General features: G+C 41.3%; 1 protein-coding gene across 1 annotated transcript; it reads left to right on the forward strand.

The window, feature by feature from the left end:
• The first annotated feature begins 6 nt into the window (after positions 1 to 6).
• LOC129848987 (ethanolamine kinase 1-like) lies at positions 7 to 8,767 on the forward strand. The gene is made up of 4 exons (XM_055916068.1): positions 7 to 1,408; positions 1,819 to 1,979; positions 4,946 to 5,019; positions 5,493 to 8,767. Exons 1-4 carry the CDS (start codon positions 1,246 to 1,248, stop codon positions 5,563 to 5,565), a joined length of 471 nt encoding a protein of 156 aa, XP_055772043.1. The 5' UTR covers positions 7 to 1,245; the 3' UTR covers positions 5,566 to 8,767.
• Positions 8,768 to 22,689: the final 13,922 nt, after the last annotated feature.

A 22,689-nucleotide genomic window follows, 5' to 3' on the forward strand; every position in this document is an offset into this window, starting at 1 on the left:
TCTGTTGTGTCCTGCTAGGACCGCCCGGCGTCCGGTAACCATCTCACGTGTCTTTACTAAGTCAACCTCAGAAACACACACCAAAACACTCATACACACACTGTATGTGAAATTGTACTGTGACAAACACATATCATTTGGAATTTAGGGTGCTTCAACAAGCACTCTTGAATATGACCTGCATAGTAAATCAAATGCTAAAAGGATAAAGAATGTAATTTTTTTGTTGCCTGGGAGAGAGTTAAAACAGCTCTTTCTAGTTAGATTTGGGGGTAAGGCTTTGTATGTTGACATCCCCTCATGCAGTACACTGTTTCTTCGCTAGAGGTCAGTGTTGCATCTCTTTATCTCCCAACACCACATTCCTTCTGCATGGTGCCTCTGTTTCCATCTTTCCACCACAATCACTTTCTCAGCGCGTAACCTTTTACCAAATCAATTCCACTGCAAGTTCCACAACGGCATATGAGCCAAACCAACCCAATATAAACTGTTGAAAGTAATATAGACATCTTTACTTTTTTAAATGACACATTTTGACTTGTTAATTTACAACATATCTCTCGAACCAAACAACAACACAAACTAAACATGTAAAAATGACACATTATTCATCTGTGTATAATAGCTTCTGTGTGAGCTAATTTGTTTGTGAAGCCAATCAGGAGATTTCCTGGAAAAAGTTGATAAGACTATTTGTCTACGGAATTGGATAATCCAATCTATTTTCCAATCACATGACTGGTTCCTGTAGTCTATATTGGGATTGGGATCACCCCACACAATGGCAGAACAAATTGGAAGTGAAACCAAGAAGGAGAACAATAAAATTTGTTTTGAAAATATCAGTTCTCAACTTTTTCCAGAACACTTTGAAATTCAAACTGAGTGGAAGCTGATCCTACATCTGAATGTTATTTTGTTTTAGCTAACTCATCTGACTGTTATATAACATGACAACCACTGTCATGACCACGCTAGTCAGAGGAATCGGCTAAAACACATTTACCTGTTTGGGACCAGGCGAACTGCATGTCTGCATCAGTTAGGCCTATATGTCTGTCTGTCTGCCCACTTTGTATGTGTCTGCATTTGTGTCAACTTCGTTTTCTCTAAACATTCTCACTTCCCTTCAAAATGCAAACTCTTACTCCTCCACCCCAGTGGCCTACAGTATTTCCAGTAGGTTGTCAGTGAGGCATCAGCACCACTTAGACTAGAGAGAGGGATGATAATGGGTTAATAATGCACAACTTTATCATTAATAATGTGACCGGTCTCTTTTCCTGTACTAAACAAACCTTCCTCTCTCTGCTCCTTTCAGAAAATGTCAAGTTCATTGACTACGAATACGCTGGGTACAATTACCAAGCCTATGACATTGGGAACCACTTCAATGAATTTGCAGGTAAGAGTTTGTGTGTGTGTGGGGTAACTTTGCCAAGTGCGATTGGTCATTTTATAAAGTGCTGCCTGTACAGTATGTGTTGTGGTCCTCTGTAGCTTGGTAGAGCATGGCGATGCCAGGATAGTGGGTTCTATTCCGGCAGGTAGCCTAGTGGTTAGAGTGTTGGGCCAGTAACCGAAAGGTTGCTGGATCGAATCCCCGAGCTGACAAAGTAAAAATCTGTATTTCTGCCCCTGAACTAGTTAAATAAATAAAAATCCCAGGACCACTCTGAAAATATGACTGCTTTGGATAAAAGCATCTGCTAAATGACATTATTATGGTCTGTGTGTTAAGCTTGTGTTTGGTCATTGTACTAAGCATGTGTGTGTGTTTTGACCTTTTACTTGGCGCGTGTGTGTCCTGTGTAGGCCTGAATGAGGTGGACTACAGCCACTACCCAGAGCGGAGTTTGCAGCTGCAGTGGCTGCGCTCCTACCTGGAGGCCTATAAGGAACACAAAGGTCAAGGGTCAGAGGTCACTGAGACAGAGGTGGAGGTGCTCTATGTACAGGTCAACCGCTTCTCCCTGGTGAGTTCACGTCTCCAATTTTGCGTGGTTAATCTGTGGTTTACGCCCAAGACGAAGTTGGTGAACCTTCGTACGTTTTGTCACATTTTTATCTGAGTTTTGTTTACAAGATTAAGTATTAGACCGATGTTTAGTGAGACTTTGACACAGGTAAATCAGTCAGGGGCGTTCCTAGGTAAAGTTGAAAGGCTCCTTTGAAGCTTTTCACAAGGAGATCTTCAATGCCAGTCATCTCCGTCTGTTTGATGTTCTCAGGTCAAAGGGCCAAGCAGTGATCCCCTCCGCTCTTCTCCGCTCACTTCTTTCAGAGAAACGACACAATGTTCCCAGCACAAATCAATTGCACAAGGATGTGTGTGTTAGGGTGAATCGCTCAAATTTAATTGGTTGGACCTTTAATCAATCAATAGTTAAGGCAGTGTAGTCTATTGTGTAGAACTGGTCTCCCCTGGTACCTAGCAGAGATTGTTTCCCTGAACACGTAGACACATCTAGAAGGTACAGTTGAAGTCGGAAGTTTACATACACCTTAGCCAAATACATTTAAACTCAGTTTTTCACAATTCCTGACATTTAATCCAAGTAAAAATTCCCTGTCTTAGGTCAGTTAGGATCACAACTTTATTTTAAGAATGTGAAACGTCAGAATAATAGTGGAGAGTGATTTATTTCAGCTTTTATTTCTTCAATCACATTCCCAGTGGGTCAGAAGTTTACATACACTCAATTAGTATTTGTTAGTATTGCCTTTTTAAATGGCTCAAATGTTTTGGGTAGCCTTCCACAAGCTTCCCACAATAAGTTGGATAAATTTTGGCCCATTCCTCCTGACAGAGCTGGTGTAACTGAGTCAGGTTTGTAGGCCTCCTTGCTCGCACGCGCTTTTTCAGTTCTGCCCACAAATTTTCTATTGGATTGAGCACAGGGCTTTGTGATGGCCACTCCAATACCTTGACTTTATTGTGATTAAGCCATTTTGCCGCAACTTTGGAAGTATGCTTGGGGTCATTGTCCATTTGGAAGACCCATTTGCGACCAAGCTTTAACTTCCTGACTGATGTCTTGATGTTGCTTCAATATATCCACATCATTTCCTTTCCTCATGATGCCATATATTTTGTGACTGCATAAAGTGATGCAGTTGTCATGCACAAAGTAGATGTCCTAACCGACTTGCCAAAACTATAGTTTGTTAATAATACATTTGTGCACCAGTCCCTCCTGCAGCAAAGCACCCCCACAACATGATGCTGCCACCCCCGTGCTTCACGGTTGGGATGGTGTTCTTCGGCTTGCAAGCCTCCCCCTTTTTCCTCCAAACATAACGATGGTCATTATGGCCAAACAGTTCTAGTTTTGTTTCATCAGACCAGAGGACATTTCTCCAAAAAGTACGCTCTTTGTCCCCATGTGCAGTTGCAAACCATAGTCTGGCTTTTTTTATGGTGGTTTTGGAGCAGTGGCTTCTTGCTTGCTAAGCGGCCTTTCAGGTTATGTCAACATAGGACTCGTTTTACTGTGGATATAAATACTTTTGTACCTGTTTCCTCCAGCATCTTCACAAAGGTCCTTTGCTGTTGTTCTGGGATTGATTTGCGTTTTTCACACCAAAGCACGTTCATCTCAAGGAGACAGAACGCGTTTCCTTCCTGAGTGGTATGACGGCTGCGGGGTCCCATGGTGTTTATACTTGCGTACTATTGGTTGTACAGATGAACGTGGTACCTTCAGGTGTTTGGAAATTGCGCCCAAGCATGAACCAGACTTGTGGAGGTCAACAATTTTTTTTCTGAGGTCTTGGCTGATTTATTTTGATTTTCCCATGATGTCAAGCAAAGAGGCACTGAGTTTGAAGGTAGGCCTTGAAATACATCCTCAGATACACCTCCAATTGACTTAAATTATGTCAATTAGCCTATCAGAAGCTTCTAAAGCCATGACATCATTTTCTGGAATTTTCCAAGCTGTTTAAAGGCACAGTCAATTTAGTGTATTTGAACTTCTGACCCACTGGAATTGTGATACAGTGAAATAGTCTGTCTGTAAACAATTGTTGGAAAAATGACTTGTGTCATGCACAAAGTATATGTCCTAACCGACTTGCCAAAACTATAGTTTGTTAACAAGAAATTTGTGGAGTTGTTGAGAAACAAGTTTTAATGACTCCAACCTAACTGTATGTAAACTTCCGACTTCAACTGTATGTACCCTGGGAATTGAAAATCAGAGGAGAACTTTGAAAGAAACATGTAGTAGACTTGCAAATGAGACACAAACGAAGCAGGAGAGAGAGCTTTGTAAATATTTCTAATTGACCGTCTGCCTGTTTGCTGTTCAACAGAAGTGCAATAATGGTAATTTATCAGAGTACTTTACCCTACAGCTTAGCTGAAGAAAGGTCCGACGCGTTTTGAATAGCAATCGAAGCGCTGCACTGCTTTCAAAGATCAAAGGAGGGACCATACTAGATTGACTTATTTCTACAACTAATGAGAAGACTTAAGCCTCGTTATGGACAATAGAGTCCCTGGGGTTATTATCCATACATTAGCTATACATAGGAGGTAGGGCTGCAAATCTATAGGCTTAACAAACTGCAACAGAAGCTTGCTGTATTAAGGGAGACTACAGGAGCCTCCTTGTCCTGGAAAGCTACATTCTAGAATTCTCATTTTGCACAGTCAATAGTAGCACCCTACTGGGCGATGATCCCAACACCACCTGAGACTCGCCCTACCTCCTCCTTTGGTAACTACACTCACGTATGTTTACTGTAGATAGAAGTGGTAGCCTTGGTTTCGGTCTGTTTGAGCTGTAGACAACACCTTTGTTGGTTGTCACTATGGGATTTGTTGTGTTTGGTGTGACGATGGTGTTGGTTAAATATTTCCATACCTATCAGGACTATGAACACTGACCCACATTAAATAACATGACTATCCCCCATTCTTTCCCCCTTTCTCCAGGCATCTCATTTCTTCTGGGGCCTATGGGCTCTGATTCAGGCAGAGTTCTCCACCATTGATTTTGACTTCCTGGGGTAAGTGGCTTCAAAAATGTACGTTTTTATCTGGAGACAAGTCGAGAGCTTGGCACTAAGGTTCTATCTGCAAAAATATGGTTCTGAGATACTTGGCTTTAGAGTTCCGAACCCTCATTGGTTTGAATGGTGTCAGCAATTTCTATATTGTATTCATTTCAACTTGAATTGGGGTATTTAGAGTACTATATAGGTAGATAACATTCAACAGAACAAGGCTTAGTCAATAACTCAATTTTGCCCATAATGCAGATAGTCCCAAGCTCTCAAAGACATGACATTACAGCCATAGCAGATGTAGCATATTTATAGTTTCTGTAGTAATGTAAGTTGTTGAATACTTTGTTTCACTTTGAATGCTTACTTCTGACCTTCTGATGTTATGCCCTTACGCAGCTTCTTGTTTTCTTATGACGCAGTGTCACTTGATATCTTGTTACTAACGTTGACGTACATTGGCTCGCTCGTTTCAGATACGCAGTCCTTCGCTTCAGCCAGTACTTCAAGATGAAGCCAGAAGTTGCAGCGCTGAACTTTCCAGAATAAAAGTCCTTCTCCCTATCTGGTCCTCATGTCCACCGTCGAGTGCCCTCTAGGGGGTGTCGGAAAGAAGACCCGGAGAGAGCCTAGTCCATGCTTCCTGTGGATTTCATTCGGCACTCACTAGAGACTCATAGAACCCTATGGGAACTCATAGAACTATATTAGAACTCATAGAACTATATTAGAACTCATAGAACCCTTTTGAGAACTGATAGCTGTTAGAAACCATGACTCACCATCCATTGACACTCCACAGGGCCAACTCCATAGCATCACTGCTACAGACAGAGCCCTACCTAGCTCGCTATAGAAGCCTAGAACCATGCACTTCTTCATAAAGACTAAAGTCTTTAAGACCCAGTCCTCCAAAATGTCTAGAAATATGCAAGGGGAAAAAGGAAAAAAAACTATCATGGCTATTTTTGTTAAGAACAACCAAATGAAAACAGTGCCATGTAACGTATGGCGAATTCAGTGTGACATTCCAGTAACATCTCTCACCCCAGTCTGTGCCCGCACACAGGGGTAACTCACAACAGGGGAGACCTGGACCAACTCTGTAACTTGTCTCCTCTGTTGTGCTGCTGACTGACTGGGAATATTAGTGTGTGTGGGCTCACTCCGAGCTATTCCTATTGGATATATACATCTCTTGTCTGGGCTCGCTGGTCCATTGATTATTTAGTCACCATTATATCGGTTGGTTTAATGGTAGAGGCTATGTAGCAAGTTACAAATATGTGTTGGTGCATCTGGTATAGTCACCAATAAATATTTGTTGGTCGAATGGTTAGATTCACTTACGTACTTTCTCCTAGGTAACAAACAGGAGGGCATCCATCTGGTTTACATTCTGGTCACCTGACTGAAACAACGTCCAACATTCCCTACCGTAACCGGGCTGTAGTTTGATTCGTGGGAAATGTTGTCGTCATGATGATGGCCAGGAGTATTTCCTGGAAAAACTCTGACCAGGAGAAACTCGGGGCCTTGTAGTCCGGAAACCCTCCGCGCCCTAGTCATTGACTATGTTATGTTCACTGTATAAAGTCGTTTAGATTCACTTTTTGTTTTACCATGTAACCTCATGGGGCAGTTGCATTTGGCTAGACTCAGCCTAATCCTGGACTAAAAGGCCCTTTCAATGGAGAGTTGATGTTCAATGGCGTCACCATTGGAAGTGATTTTAAGTCGAAGGTTATAGGCGTAATCTGGTTATTGTTGCCTGGCTACCCATCCACAACACTCCGGCCAACTGAAGTTTCTTCTCCATGATGAGTGTGGATTTGCTTCCGTCCCTGATGATTTCTAGAATGTGGACACATTCTGACCGTTCTGATTGGTCCCAGAAACTGATGGGTTGGGCCAGATCCGGGCCTACGTGGATGACGTTATCAACTTTGCTACTCTGGTTAGATTTTGTTCGACGATTCAATCGCTGATTCATTAGTTTTGTACAACGCCCCTCATTTTGAAGTCACACAGACAACTTCTAGGATGGCAGTTTCAGACTGAATGTATGTAGCGATCGTTAGAGCAGCGGAATGAAATTCAGGGTGAATTGTCTGACAAGGTTTACTGGCATTGCCTGTGAGACCTATGATTGGAGGACCAATGGCTTTGGTAGTCAGTGTCTTTTGAAAGTATCTTTGTCTGAAAGATTCTAACAGTGTTTGTTTATAATGTATGTGCTGCTTGGTTCTGGAAGTTCTTTACGACACAAAGTTCATCTACTAGGTAAAAACCAACTTATACCAAAGTGCTGTTTTTTTTTTTTTTTTTTGCTTGTACATAATTGCACATTGTATTTTTCCATTTACAAATAATAATATTGATAATGTACAATATTTACTTTTTAAAGTGCAGTTTTATACCCATTTAAGTGAAGAACTGTTTTCTGACTGGGAGGTCTTGGAGAGTATGTTAGAAGTGTGTTAAAACAGATTCAACGTTAGTCAGGGCAGGTCTGTGCGGTCACTGTACAGATGCCTGAATGAAGAGACCACCTTGATAGGCTGCTGAAATAGCACCCTATTCCCTACATAGTGCACTACTTTTGACCAGGTCCTATGGGGCACAGTGTATAGGGAATCTGGTGCCATTTCGGATATCTAGACGGACTATATATTTTTCCATTCATACTCAGCACTTCCATGCCGACGGTATCAGTCTGCAGACTTGCAGCCGGTGTACTAGGGGGTGCTAGCACCTGTGAGAACCGCATTTCAAGGCACCTTTCAGGAAGCGACTGCGAGTCTGCAGACCTATGCCTCCCCAAATCCTACTGTTGCTCCTGACCGGTGCAGCCCTCCGCATGTTAAGTCAACCCCATCAACTGTAGCGAAGAAACGACACACTGGGAAGTCAGCCAGGCAGTACAGTATATGCCTGTCTTAACTCTGTGTTCACTTTTGATTTGAGCATGCCTTTTATTTTTGATGTGGCTTTATTTAATGATAATCAACATGTCTGTTTTCTGGGTTTATGACTGCAGTGTCTGAGATTGTTAGGTCTATGTTCCTTCACTGGGAAATGAAGGATGGGTCAGAAATTGGTTGGTGATCAGATCCTAACTTGAGATATGTTGTGCGCTAAGTTACTCAACTTTTGTGAATGTTCTCTACTGACATAAGTGCATGGATTTATGAAAAGGTTTAATTTACACTTGACTCAAGTTAGGGTTGTGTCCTTTAGTCATGGTTGCGTTGTTGTCCTCTTGTCTGCAGACCTTGCCATGTTTTTAACCACACAGGGTCCACAAATAGTGCTGTTATATACTGTCGCCGACACGTGCGCTATAATGTTAAAAAGGAATCATAAACACTCCGTAACGCAAGTCTGTTTCCCTGTTGAGTTTCATTCTGAAATGAACACAAGACCACTGTAACAAAACAACAAAAAAAGCTTGTAAAAAGCAACATCACTTTCAGCTCGACTCAATACTGGTCTGCTTCTTTAAAACTTGTATAAATGCACTCCGTTATTTCTTCTCTGGCATTTGTAGCATATGTGTATATGTACATTTCAAAATCAAATGTAATATCTTTGCTTGGAACTGTCAAATGTGAATGACTGTACATAGAGGGAGTTTTTTTTCTAAACATTGCTCTAACGTCAAGTAGTCTTTTGTTTTAACTGTGAAATAAGCAGCATTTTGAATACTGTACACAAGTGCTTTGAACGGAGATTAAAGTCTATTACCCTGTCCTGTTTCTTTATTTTTTTCATATACACTGCTCAAAAAAATAAAGGGAACACTTAAACAACACAATGTAACTCCAAGTAAATCACACTTCTGTGAAATCAAACTGTCCACTTAGGAAGCAACACTGATTGACAATAAATTTCACATGCTGTTGTGCAAATGGAATAGACAAAAGGTGGAAATTATAGGCAATTAGCAAGACACCCCCCAAAACAGGAGTGATTCTGCAGGTGGTGACCACAGACCACTTCTCAGTTCCTATGCTTCCTGGCTGATGTTTTGGTCACTTTTGAATGCTGGCGGTGCTCTCACTCTAGTGGTAGCATGAGATGGAGTCTACAACCCACACAAGTGGCTCAGGTAGTGCAGTTCATCCAGGATGGCACATCAATGCGAACTGTGGCAAAAAGGTTTGCTGTGGCAAAAAGGTTTGCTGCCTCCTTGCACAAAGGCGGAGGTAGCGGTCCTGCTGCTGGGTTGTTGCCCTCCTACGGCCTCCTCCACGTCTCCTGATGTACTGGCCTGTCTCCTGGTAGCGCCTGCATGCTCTGGACACTACGCTGACAGACACAGCAAACCTTTTTGCCACAGCTCGCATTGATGTGCCATCCTGGATGAACTGCACTACCTGAGCCACTTGTGTGGGTTGTAGACTCCATCTCATGCTACCACTAGAGTGAGAGCACCGCCAGCATTCAAAAGTGACCAAAACATCAGCCAGGAAGCATAGGAACTGAGAAGTGGTCTGTGGTCACCACCTGCAGAATCACTCCTGTTTTGGGGGGTGTCTTGCTAATTGCCTATAATTTCCACCTTTTGTCTATTCCATTTGCACAACAGCATGTGAAATTTATTGTCAATCAGTGTTGCTTCCTAAGTGGACAGTTTGATTTCACAGAAGTGTGATTGACTTGGAGTTACATTGTGTTGTTTAAGTGTTCCCTTTATTTTTTTGAGCAGTGTATATTCCCCTCTGGTAATATTCGGTCTGTTTGATTACTCTGAGCCAGAAGTATTTCCCTGTTAACCATAGAGCTACCACAAGGTTACCAGGAGATGGCGCCAAACATGATGAAATGAAAGGCCAAGCATTGTTGCGTTTGTACAGGTAACTGCCAAAATATAAACTCTTGAGTAAATGAGGGATATAAAGTGTGGCGCAGTTGGAAGAACATGGCTCTTGCAGTGCCAGAGTTGGGTGTTCTATTCCCACGGGTGACCAGTATGAAAATGGATGCACTCTGGAGAAGAGCGTTGGTTAAATGATCATGTTAAAAAGTGCATATAGAAAGAAGATGCTTCCACACAGGTGTGATTCCTGAGTTAATTAAGCAATTAACATCCCATCACGTTTAAAAATGCCCAGTTATTATTTTGGCTACCATGGCTTAAAGAGATCTCAGTGACTTTAAAAGAGGGGTCTCAAAGGAGCATAGGAAGTTGTGTGTGTGTGTGTGTCACAAGATCTTAACCAAATTGAACACTTATGGTAGATTCTGGAGTGGCTTCCTGAGACATTTTCCACCACCACCAACAAGTGGATTTTTTTCGTGGGAGAATGTCGAATCCCTCCAATAGAGTTACAGACACTTGTAGAACATTGGTACCCAAGGTGCACTGAAGCTGTTCTGGCTGGTGGTGGCCCCAACGCCCTATTAACACACCATGTTGGTGTTACCTTTATTTTGGCAGTTACCTTTATTTAGTTGCTCTGTACAAGTGGATGGTGCTCATTTGAATGAACATACCATCATGTGGAGTTCTATAGGTCTATAGAACTCCACATGGTCTATAGACCTCTTCAGAATGACTCTGGGAGGGAGGCTATACACCACAGCGTTATGGAAATGCACACAATATTTTTGAACAATCATTTTGAGAGCAGCCAGGCAGATCATGTCTTCAGCTCGTCTTAGTGTGAGCAGCAGTTTCAGAGTGAAATCACTAGAGCAGTGCTCCAGCTCTGTCTAATTCAATTAACTCCACATCCCTTCAGCTATTTCCTACCACGTTTACACATTCATTATGGATTCAATATCTGCTAGTCGACTTGTTTTCGTTTCACACAAAGGTCAACGTACAATTACCACTTCCAACTGTATCAGTCCTGGAGTGGGAGATTCCAGAAGTCATCCCCGTGCAATTAAACAGACTGAAACACTCAAGCCTACGTTACAACTGTGTAAATATGTCAAACATGATACAGTGTATATACACACACACACACAAAGGTGCTTTAGTATAATAACACTACACTGTACTGCAATATCATATAAAAGAGACCAGTTTGATGAAAGTCTGTATTGAAGTACTGAAAGAGTACACCAAAGCTGAAGTGCACGTGGAATATTCTAGTGACACTTCTGCTGTACTTCATACTATTTGCGAGTAGCTCATCATGTCGCTACATTGTAAGTGTATAGAAGACATATCAAATAATGTCTTACACAGTATACTTTAACTGGGGTCATTTTAGCACATAGAAGTACAATTAGTGGATTATATAGTACTATAAACACAACTTCAATTTATTTAGCACCAAAAAAATTGGTCCAAAATAACAAAACAAAAACATTATCCTTATTGCAGCCCTCAAGTCACATTGTGGTCCCAGGGAACATCCATGAGACCATCCTGCAAAGAAAATGGTAAAACACTTCAATGTGAGGCTGTATAAGCACATAGATGAAATTAGTGAAAAACACAGATATTGGCTTGGGACTGATAAGGTTAATTTACATGTCTCCTTCATATTGAAAAATGTTTTGTTCCCCAACCGTGGTCCCAGGAAACTAGTATAACCGTCTCTGGAAAGTCAAGGGTGGGGTTGGTATTAGACTTTGACAACCAGTAGTGAAGCAATATAACCAAATCATAGTAGTTGTAGTGGTGAAGTAGACAGCCTATACGGATCAGTCAGAAAATCTACCTTGTGGGTCCAGTTGATTTTGTTTCCCAATTGAGGGTTTTTCCCCCAAAATGTAAATAAAAAACCCAACTCAAAAAGCTGCCTAGGCACTTGATTTTAGAGTTCCAGGAGCATCTGTGGAGGCACAATATGAAAGAGTGGGTCAGCAACCTAAACAAGGCTGGTGAAGCAAAACAAATAAAAAAACATCCCTTAACACATTACATTTTATTATCATTAACTTTAACATTTAGAGACTGTACTTTATAAAAACTGGATTTCAAACAATACATCATTATTCAAATAGTTTTATGACCAGGAAAACCTGGTTTGTCTGAGGATGGATGACAATTGGATGGCAGTTGAATTTACTAGGATAAAACAGAAATGTCAAAACGGGGTATATTCATGTGGACAATAAAGGAAATATAGTTGAACTGAAAGATTCTAAGTACTACAATGAGACAATTAGCAACAATCAGTATTTAATCACTCAGGCTGTGGCATTAATACATGCTTTAAATATGGCCTCCAATTAGCACACTTAGTTACAAACAAAATATACTGTTGGGCCACATTTACAATAGGGATATACTTAACATTGGCCAGAACACATTCATACATCACTTACTTTCTAAACAAGCATTTGTAGGACTCTATTGAGCTGGTTTGGTTGATGGAAAGAGGCCTAATGAATTCTGGTGAGCACCCTTAATAGGAATGGCCTGCCTCTTTCCAGGTGGTCGTTATTGGGTCTTTGATTATGTTTGATGAAGGTGTGTGGCGGCCAATAAGGGGGGGGGGTGTTAGCGTTTTCTACAGTACCTCTAAGACATTATTAGAGCTGTACTATCTAAATAGACAATAAGAGCAGCATAGAAGAACTGACTTGAGGTAGACTATTGTCATGCATGTTTTTGATGGGACAATAGCAGATAGGTAATGTCTGTGGCTTCATAAGCATGATGCTTTATGAGCATTGTATGTGTCGATGAGGTGCGATGAGGGCTGCTACATGCTACATGCGATGAGGGCTGCTACATGCTACATGACTGAGCAGCAGCAGTAGCAGCGAATCACAACAGACGGAACAGTAGAGAACAATGCCTGGAGCCTTATAGGGGAGAAGAGAAGGGGGTCAGAGCGTTCATTCATCTTGATTATCTCTGCCAACCTAATTACAAGCCCAGGAAACAGTAATTAGCACAAGTCTCACCTCGTTAATCAACTAAAGGCTTCACACTATTTATATCTGAATAATGACTGCTTAAAATGGTCCCAATTGGCACCCTGTTCCCTGTCTAGTGCACTACTACAGAACCCATAGGTAGTGCACTATGTAGTGGCCATAGTAGTGCTACACAAAGAATAGGGTGCCATTTGGGACACAACCCATGAAGTGATATTTATATTTCTGTTAATTGTACACAGCTTGCCTTGTTTCTCCGCTCTGCTCCAGTTTTCTGAGTTTTTTTATTGTCATGCTCATAATAGTAGATGCTAATTGTGCATCTCAATCAGAGATGACTTAGATTAAAGGGTTGCTCTGTATAATTAGACCTTGAATTTGAGTTGAACACTTCGCTTACAGCCATTTGTACTTTCCAGCTTTTTCAGTCTTCGTGTACAGTCTTACTGTGCACAATTCTTGACCGCGGGTCATTGCTGTAAACATTGCTGTTAACATCTTGTGAGTCAACTAACATGGCATTATTTAACATTTTAGTCATTAAGTAGGCACTCTTATCCAGAGCAACTTACAGGAGCAATTAAGGTTAAATGCCTTGCTCAAGGGCACATCGGTAGAATTTTCACTTAGTCGTCTCGGGGATTCAAACCAGCATCCTTTCGGTTACTTAACCGCTAGGCTATCTACAACTGTACATAGATAATACAGTACAGAAGCCTAGTGTGTCAATCCTCTTTCTGAACAGCATTAACAAGGTGCAAGAACTCATTAGATCTCGATGCACAAACAGAGATTATTTTACATCTACCAATAGATGGCCGATAATGGAGATTTTATTTTCATCCATGTGGAAAAATTCCACCACAGATCGACAGCCCGTGTGTGTGTGTGCGTGCGTGCGTGCGTGCATTTGTGTGATAAACAGAGGCCACACCATAATGGGAAAGGATCAAAGCGCTAAATGACAGGCTGAAGATACTGAACCAGATTAACATGGCTCTCACAATACCAACAGCTGTTCATAAACTCAGACAGCTAAAGATATCGTTTCAGATTAGCGCTGACGTTACAATACAGGGAGCTTCCGTCTGGAAGGGCTTAATACAATAGAGAGATGGAGCGGTGGAGGGATGGAGGAGAGCAGAGGGGGGGATAATGCGCTGGAAAACATGTGTTATCATCACAAAGGGGTTGTCAGCTTCAAACGTCTTACATCCCCTCAGGATCAAACAGGCTTTGCCTCCCAGAGCTGTTACTCTCTATCTCAATCTCTCTTTCGCTCTCTCGCTCTCTCGTTCTTTCGCTCTCTCGCTCTCTCGTTCTTTCGCTCTCTCGCTCTCTCGTTCTTTCGCTCTCTCGCTCTCCTGTTCTCTCGCTCTTTCGCTCTCTCGTTCTCCTGTTCTCTCGCTCTTTTGCTCTCTCTATCAGTTTCTAGCTCTCAGACCCTCTCTCTCTCTATCTCTCTCGCTCTTTCTCTCTCTCAATTCAATTCAATTCAAGGGGCTTTATTGGCATGGGAAACACATGTTAACATTGCCAAAGCAAGTGAAGTAGATAATATACAAAAGTGAAATAAACAATAAAAATTAACACTAAACATTACACTCACAGAAGTTCCAAAATAATAAAGACATTACAAATGTCGTACTATGTTATATACACTCTTGTGCAAATGGTTAAAGTACAAAAGGGAAAATAAATAACATAAATATGGGTTGTATTTACATTGGTGATTGTTCTTCACTGGCTGCCCTTTTCTTGTGGCAACAGGTCACAAATCTTGCTGCTGTGATGGCACACTGTGGTATTTCACCCAGTAGATATGGGAGTTTATCAAAATCAGGTTTGTTTTCAAATTCTTTATGGATCTGTGTAATCTGAGGGAAATATGTGTCTCTAATATGGTCATACATTTGACAGGAGGTTAGGAAGTGGAGCTCATTTTCCACCTCATTTTGTGGGCAGTGTGCACATTGCCTGTCTTCTCTTGAGAGCCAGTTCTGTCTATGTTGGGCTTTCTCAATAGCAAGGCTATGCTCACTGAGTCTGTACATAGTCAAAGCTTTCCTTAAGTTTGGGTCAGTCACAGTGGTCAGGTATTCTGTGTAACGATCATTCTCCTCCTCTTCGTACGAAGAGGAGGAGTAGGGATTGGACCAAAGCGCAGCGTTGTTGACATAATGAAGTTCATTAAAGAAAGACGAAACACGAAAACACTTCAACAAACTTCAAAAACAAATAAACGATGTAGACAGACCTGGACTTGAGAACTTACAATAGACGAAGAACGCACGAACAGGAACAGACTACATACACGAACGACAAAACGAAACAGTCCTGTGTGGTGCAACATACACAGACACGGAAGACAACCACCCACAACCAACAATGTGAAACAGCCTACCTATATATGGTTCTCAATCAGAGGAAAACGTAAAACACCTGCCTCTGATTGAGAGCCATACAAGGTCAATAAACCTGACACTTAACATAGAACAAACAACACAGACTGCCCACCCAGCTCACGTCCTGACCCACTAAACACAACTATACAAAAGGAAAACAAGGTCAGGAACATGACATTCTGCCACTGTGTACTCTCTGTTTAGGGACACAAAGCATTCTAGTTTGCTCTGGTTTTTTGCTAATTCTTTCCAATGTGTCAAGTAATTATCTTTCTGTTTTCTCATGATTTGGTTGGGTCTAATTGTGCTGTTGTCCTGGGGCTCTGTGGGGTGTGTTTGTGTTTGTGAACAGAGCCCTAGGACCAGCTTGCTTAGGGGACTCTTCTCCAGGTTCATCTCTCTTTAGGTGATGGCTTTGTTATGGTCGGTTTTGAGAATCACTTCCTTTTAGGTGGTTGTAGAATTTAACCTGTTATGGCTGCACGCTGAATATTGAAAAAACTGGAAAATGTGTGCACATTTTCAAACGGCCTCCTAAGAAACTTTTTATTTTCCAATATGCATATATTTACTACTGTTGGATAGATAACAGTCTGTAGTTTCTAAAAAGGTTTGAATTGTTTCTCTAAGTCGAACAGAAATATTTTTACAGCCATTTTCCCAGCCGAATTGAGTTTCCCAAAATGCGATGTGTCTCTTTAAGACCTTCTCTATAAAAGGCCATTTGACTTGGGACCATAGGGACACGTCAGAGGCGTACGTCAGACTGTAATGCGGAAGTGAGAATTGAAAGGGGTCGAATATCTCGTCCCTGGACTGAATAACAGAACTTCTTGTGAGACCTGCGCAGTTAAAATAAAAATCCGGGCGCGAAGGATAATTTGATCTCGGCTTCTGGAACAAGGTAGATAACTTTGAATATGATGCCTGACTACGATATTATTTGCTACATGTCACAAAATCATCCTAAAGGTTGTTTTTTCAATATACTTTAATTATATTATTGCAATTTATTCTGGACTTTAGATGTGAAACGACGGAAGAATTTTTTGAAGAAACGCTTTCTGGCGCAGCAATGCTACCGTGCTAGCTAACCAAAGAGGGAAATCATTCGTTCTGGAACCCAACTAAAGACTCTACTGGACATTGGACCCCGTTACAACATTCTGATGGAGTACCAAGAAAGATAAGACCCAATTTGGGATGCTTTTTCATATATATGTCGAACTGTTGAATGCTAACGCTGCTAACTATGCTAGGCTAGCGCTTGACTAGAATCAATGCTGCCTTATGCTAGCTTATGATGTTAGCTAATATAACGATATATTGTGTTTTCGCTGTAAAACACTTCAAAAATCGGAAATGTTGTCTGTATTCACAAGATATCTGTCTTTCATTAGTTATCCACCATATGTTTTTCTGAAATGTTTTATGAGGTGTAATTAGTAGCCGACGTTGGTGTATGTATTTTCTCTGGCTACTCCCGGCTGGATTCAGACTGTAGCTATGTATTAGCATTTTTGGGTAGCATCAATGTAAAACAGATTTATAGCTAAAATATGCACTTTTTATGAACAAAACATAGATTTATTGTGTAACATGTTATATGACTGTCATCTGAGGTCGTTTTTTCTGGGCTCTTTAGGTTGGTTTTAGTTTATTTCGGTTGGTTGTGCATGCTACTTCAATCATAATTCATACTTCATAATCATAATTCATACGTGTCTGTCCACTTTTGTATTTGGTGGTGAGCTAACATAAATATATGTGGTGTTTTCTCTGTAAAACATTTAAAAAATCGGACATGTTGGCTGGATTGACAAGATGTTTATCTTTCAAATGCTGTATTGGACTTGTTAATGTGTAAAAGTTAAATATTTTTAAAAAATAGATTTTGAATTTCGCGCTCTGCAGCTGTTGTCATTTTCGGTCCGAGGTCGGGCTTGCACCCCAAACAGGTTTTAACGACTCTTTTCTGGATTTTGATCATTAGCGGGTATCAGCCTAATTCTGCTCTGCATGCATTATTTGGTGTTCTACGTTGTACATGGAGGATATTTTTGCAGAATTCTGCATGCAGAGTCTCAATTTGGTGTTTGTCCCATTTTGTGAATTCTTGGTTGGTGAGAGAACCAAGGGCAATGGGTTCTATAACTGATTCAAGTATTTTTATCCAGATCCTAATTCGTATGTCGAATTTTATGTTCCTTTTGATGGCATAGAATGCCCTTCTTGCCTTGTCTCTCAGATTGTGGAAGTTACCTGTGGCTCTGATGTTTAGGCCAAGGTATGTATCGTTTTTTTTGTGTGCTCTAGGGCAACAGTGTCTAGATGGAATTTGTATTCGTGGTCCTGGTGACTGGACTTTTTTTGGAACACCATTATTTTGGTCTTACTGAGATTTACTGTCAGGGCCCAGGACTGGCAGAATCTGTGCAGAAGATCTAGGTGCTGCTGTAGGCCTCCTTGGTTGGTGACAGAAGCACCAGATTATCAGCAATCAGTAGACATTTGACTTCAGATTCTAGTAGGGTGAGGCCGGATACTGCAGACTGTTCTTGTGCCCTCGCCAATTTCTTTATATATATGATGAAGAGGGTGGGGCTTAAACTGCATCCCTGTCTCACCCCACGGCCCTGTGGAAATAAATGTGTGTTTTTTGCCTATTTTAACCGCACACTTGTTGTTTGTGTACATGGATGTTATAATGTTGTATGTTTTTCCCCCAACACCACTTTCCATCAATTCGTATAGCAGACCCTCATGTCATATTGAATCGAATGCTTTTTTGAAATCAACAAAGCATGAGAAGACTTTGCATTTGTTTCAGTTTGTTTGTTTGTCAACTAGGGTGCACAGGGTGAATACGTGGTCTGTATTGGGGAAGATTCCAGAGCTAAGGATGGTGTTAAAGAGTTTAAGTATAGCCAATTGGAATTTGTTGTCTGTATATTTTATCATTTCATTGAGGATACCATCCACCCCACAGGCCTTTTTGGGTTGGAGGGTTTTTATTTTATCCTGTAGTTCATTAAAGGTAATTGGAAAATCCAATGGGTTCTGGTAGTCTTTAATAGTTGATTCTAAGATTTGAATTTCATCATGTAAACTCAGCAAAAAAAGATACGTCCTCTCACTGTCAACTGCATTTTATTTTCAGCAAACTTAACATGTGTAAATATTTGAATGAGTATAACAAGATTCAACAACTGAGACATAAACTGAACAAGTTCCACAGACATGTGACTAACAGAAATGGAATAATGTGTCCCTGAACAAAGGGGGGTCAAAATCAAAAGTAACAGTCAGTATCTGGTGTGGCCACCAGCTGCATTAAGTACTGTAGTGCATCTCCTCCTCATGGACTGCACCAGATTTGCCAGTTCTTGCTGTGAGATGTTACCCCACACTTCCACCAAGGCACCTGCAAGTTCCAGGACATTTCTGGGGGAATGGCCCAAGCCCTCACCCTCCGATCCAACAGGTCCCAGACGTGCTCAATGGGATTGAGATCCCTGGCTCTTCGCTGGCCATGGCAGAACACTGACATTCCTGTCTTACAGGAAATCACGCACAGAACGAGCAGTATGGCTGGTGGCATTGTCATGCTGGAGGGTCATGTCAGGATGAGCCTGCAGGAAAGGTACCAAATGAGGGAGGAGGATGTCTTCCCTGTAACGCACAGCATTGAGATTGCCTGCAATGACAACAAGCTCAGTGCTGTGATTCTGTGACACACCGCCCCACATCATGACAGACCCTCCACCTCCAAATCAATCACGCTCCAGAGTACAGGCATCGGTGTAACGCTCATTCCTTCGACAATAAACGCAAATCTGACCATCACCCTTGGTGAGACAAAACCGCGACTTGTGAGTGAAGAGCACTTTTTGCCAGTCCTGTCTGGTCCAGCGACGGTGGGTTTGTGCCCAAAGGCGACGTAGTTGCCGGTGATGTCTGGTGAGGACCTGCCTTATAACAGGCCTACAAGCCCTCAGTACAGCCTCTCTCAGACTATTGCGGACAGTCTGAGCACTGATGGAGGGATTGTACATTTCTGGTGTAACTCGGGCAGTTGTTGTTGCCATCCTGTACCTGTCCCGCAGGTGTGATATTCGGATGTACCGATCCTGTGCAGGTGTTGTTACACGTGGTCTGCCACTGCGAGGACGATCAGCTGTCCGTCCGGTCTCGCTGTAGTGCTGTCTTAGGCGTCTCACAGTACGGACATTGCAATTTATTGCCCTGGCCACATCTGCAGTCCTCATGACTCCCTGTAGCATGCCTAAGGCACGTTGACACAGATGAGCAGAGACCCTGGGCGTCTTTCTTTTGGTGTTTTTCCAGAGTCAGTAGAAAGGCCTCTCTAGTGTCCTAAGTTTTCAGAACTGTGACCTTAATTGCCTACTGTTTGTAAGCTGTTAGTGTCTTAACGACTGTTCCACAGGTGCATGTTCATTAATTGTTTATGGTTCATTGAACAAGCATGGGAAACAGTGTTTAAACCCTTTACAATGAAGATCTGTGAAGTTATTTGGATTTTTACAAATTATCTTTGAAAGACAGGGTCCTGAAAAAGAGACATTTCTTTTTTTGTTGAGTTTAAATGTTTTTGCTGTTTGTTCTTTGTTCTTTGTTATAGAGCCAAAAAGATTGGAGAAGTGGTTCACCCATATATGTCCATTTCGGATAGATAATTCTTCGTGTTGTTGTTTGTTTAGTGTTTTTCATTTTTCCCAGAAGTGGTTAGAGTCGATGGATTCTTCAATTATATTGAGCTGATTTCTGATGTGCAGTTCCTTCTTTTTCCATAGTTTTCCTTCTTCACCATAGTGAAGGCGTAGACTCAGGTTTTCTGGGTCTCTATGTTTTTGGTTGGACAGGTTTCTCAATTTCTTTCTTGGGTTTTTGCATTCTTCATCAAACCATTTGACATTACTGTTAATTTTCTTCGGTTTTCTCTCTCTCACTCACAGGCCTCGGGGGCTAATCTCAACTCTGCTATTCTCGCATCTACTGTGAGATTAACAGAGTGTGGTGCTGACACTATTGATGACGGACAAATAGTTAAACCCCTTTGTCAGGAGTTTATTTGTCTCTGTTGTGGGATCCATCAGCAACAACATAGCTGTATTGTAAGCCACTCAGCTTGTACTATTACCAGTGTAACCACATTGTTTACCCAACAGCGGTTTAGTATTGTATGAATGCACTGTAAGGCCCCTGAGCTGCCTATCACCAATATGAATGCTGCCTCGCAATTACAGTATTAGCAAAAGAACCGCTTGGCAAAATCCATTACCATTGACTCCCATATTAGATAAAATTGCTATAATTTTTTTTTTATTTTTTTTTTATTGTTTTGCTCATGCATATTCGGGAACTAATTTCCCTAGCCACTCAACGCTGAATGCCGCAAACATAATCTTCGTCCCCCTCTTCACTCTCCTTCTATCTTCATCTCCGCCTCTCCTCCAGTGTTCTAGTCATCATTAGTAGTTACACACGAATGTGTACACACACACACACACACACACACACACACACACACACACACACACACACACACACACACACACACACACACACACGCTGCCCCAAACACACACACACATTTCCTGTGGAGTGACTTATCTCCAGTCCCTGTGAGGACTGAGCAAAAGGGCTGTTGACACAGACTTACGGAGGGGACACTGTGGGGCCTTCTGCTGTGAAACCAATCAGATTACACCAAACAAGACTACATTAAACACAATCCACATCACAGATGACATGTTCTCTCTGCCCTCTCTGTCTGGCTCAAGAGGGTTGTGTGTGTGTGTGTGTGTGTGTGTGTGTGTGTGTGTGTGTGTGTGTGTGTGTGTGTGTGTGTGTGTGTGTGTGTGTGTGTGTGTGTGTGTGTGTGTGTGTGTGTGTGTGTGTGTGTGTGTGTGTGTGTGTGTGTGTGTGTGTGTGTGTGTGTGTGTGTGTGTGTGTGTGTGTGTGTGTGTGTGTGTGTGGCCTAGGACCTGGGATGGTGAGATACGTCAGGAGTCAAACTCACAGAAGCATTCTGGCAAAGTGGAGGGGGTCCAAATGGACAGCAGGGCATTGTGGGAATCGGGGAACAGGAGAATAGGTAGACAGAAGGCAGGAAACAGTTGCTTGATAAAACACACACACACACACACACACACACACACACACACACACACACACACACACACACACACACACATACACATACACATACACACACACACAGTTCCTACATAGAAGTTATTTTGGTCAGAGAGGGAAGATTAACATTTCTATAGAAACATTATACCTCCTGCACCTCATAGCTCATACTGACTGAGTGCACGAGGCATTATTTTTCTACACACAAATTGTACATTTCCCAGTTTTTCCGCCAGATGGTAGCAGTGAGCTTTGCTAAACCTTTAGGTCTTATCATTTGGTCGGTGTGACTAAACTTGAGATAGATCGATCTTAAGGCAGACCTTAATGAACACTTATCTAGACACCTCTGAATATTGACGGCATAATATCACAATCGCCTCAAGAGAAAGGATATACTTACAATTGATAATTTGGTACATTTGAACACAAGTAAAAAGTCCAGATGAATGTAATCGGTACATTCTCCAGTTGTTAGATATGAGAGATTCTAATGCACTACCATAATTAAACTCCCATTCACATCCTCTTAACAATTTAGCTTTTAATATCTGGGTTAAATACTTATAAATATAATGGATCAACCTAGATTAATTCATTCATTTTGAGTTGTTTTACTGAGAATTGTGATAATGTATCTAAACACTGTACAAGTACAAAACACAGGCCAAAATATAATATGACAGACATGATAGAATAGAAAATTAAAATAATTATAGACATTCCTTGAAAATATATTTATTTTAGAGACCAGGTGCGAAATTGTGTCCCTAAATGCACATTTTTGTTCCAGACAAAATGGAGGGGAATATACTATGAGGTAAAGCCAGTGTTGTTCAGTCTCACATAATTAAATAGTACACATCGTCTTCTATTGTATCTCTATGGTCAGTCTACGAGTTATTTACCACACATTTATCCTGCTTTAACTACCAGAGAAAATACAGGTCTCCATACAGAACACAAGAGATGTTACTATATGTGTTCATTGATTGGCATGTGTCATTGTTATCGTCATAATGCATCTCAAATAATAACATTATGTATTGGTTTATGTTATCTATACACCTGTACTGTTATTTATACATTACTGCACTGACAGTTCTTTGATCGTGTTATTCCAATGTTCCAACAAGATCATTTGAATAATTTCCCCTTCATCGACAGTTATTGATTTATTCTAAATGTACTCACACTTCTACATATATAGAGAAAGAAGAGAACAGAAGAGAGAAGAGATAAAGGGAAAGGTGTTTGTATT

The sequence above is a fragment of the Salvelinus fontinalis genome, unplaced genomic scaffold (genome assembly GCF_029448725.1).
Source record: "Salvelinus fontinalis isolate EN_2023a unplaced genomic scaffold, ASM2944872v1 scaffold_1317, whole genome shotgun sequence".
In the NCBI taxonomy this organism is placed as follows: Eukaryota; Metazoa; Chordata; class Actinopteri; order Salmoniformes; family Salmonidae; genus Salvelinus; species Salvelinus fontinalis.

Excerpts from the sequence above, each read along its gene's own strand:
- LOC129848987 (XM_055916068.1), top strand. The coding sequence starts at position 1,246 with ATGCACAACTTTATCATTAATAATGTGACCGGTCTCTTTTCCTGTACT. Across the intron at positions 1,409-1,818 it reads CCACTTCAATGAATTTGCAG|GCCTGAATGAGGTGGACTAC; the intron begins GTAAGAGTTTGT and ends TGTCCTGTGTAG. Across the intron at positions 5,020-5,492 it reads ATTGATTTTGACTTCCTGGG|ATACGCAGTCCTTCGCTTCA; the intron begins GTAAGTGGCTTC and ends CGCTCGTTTCAG.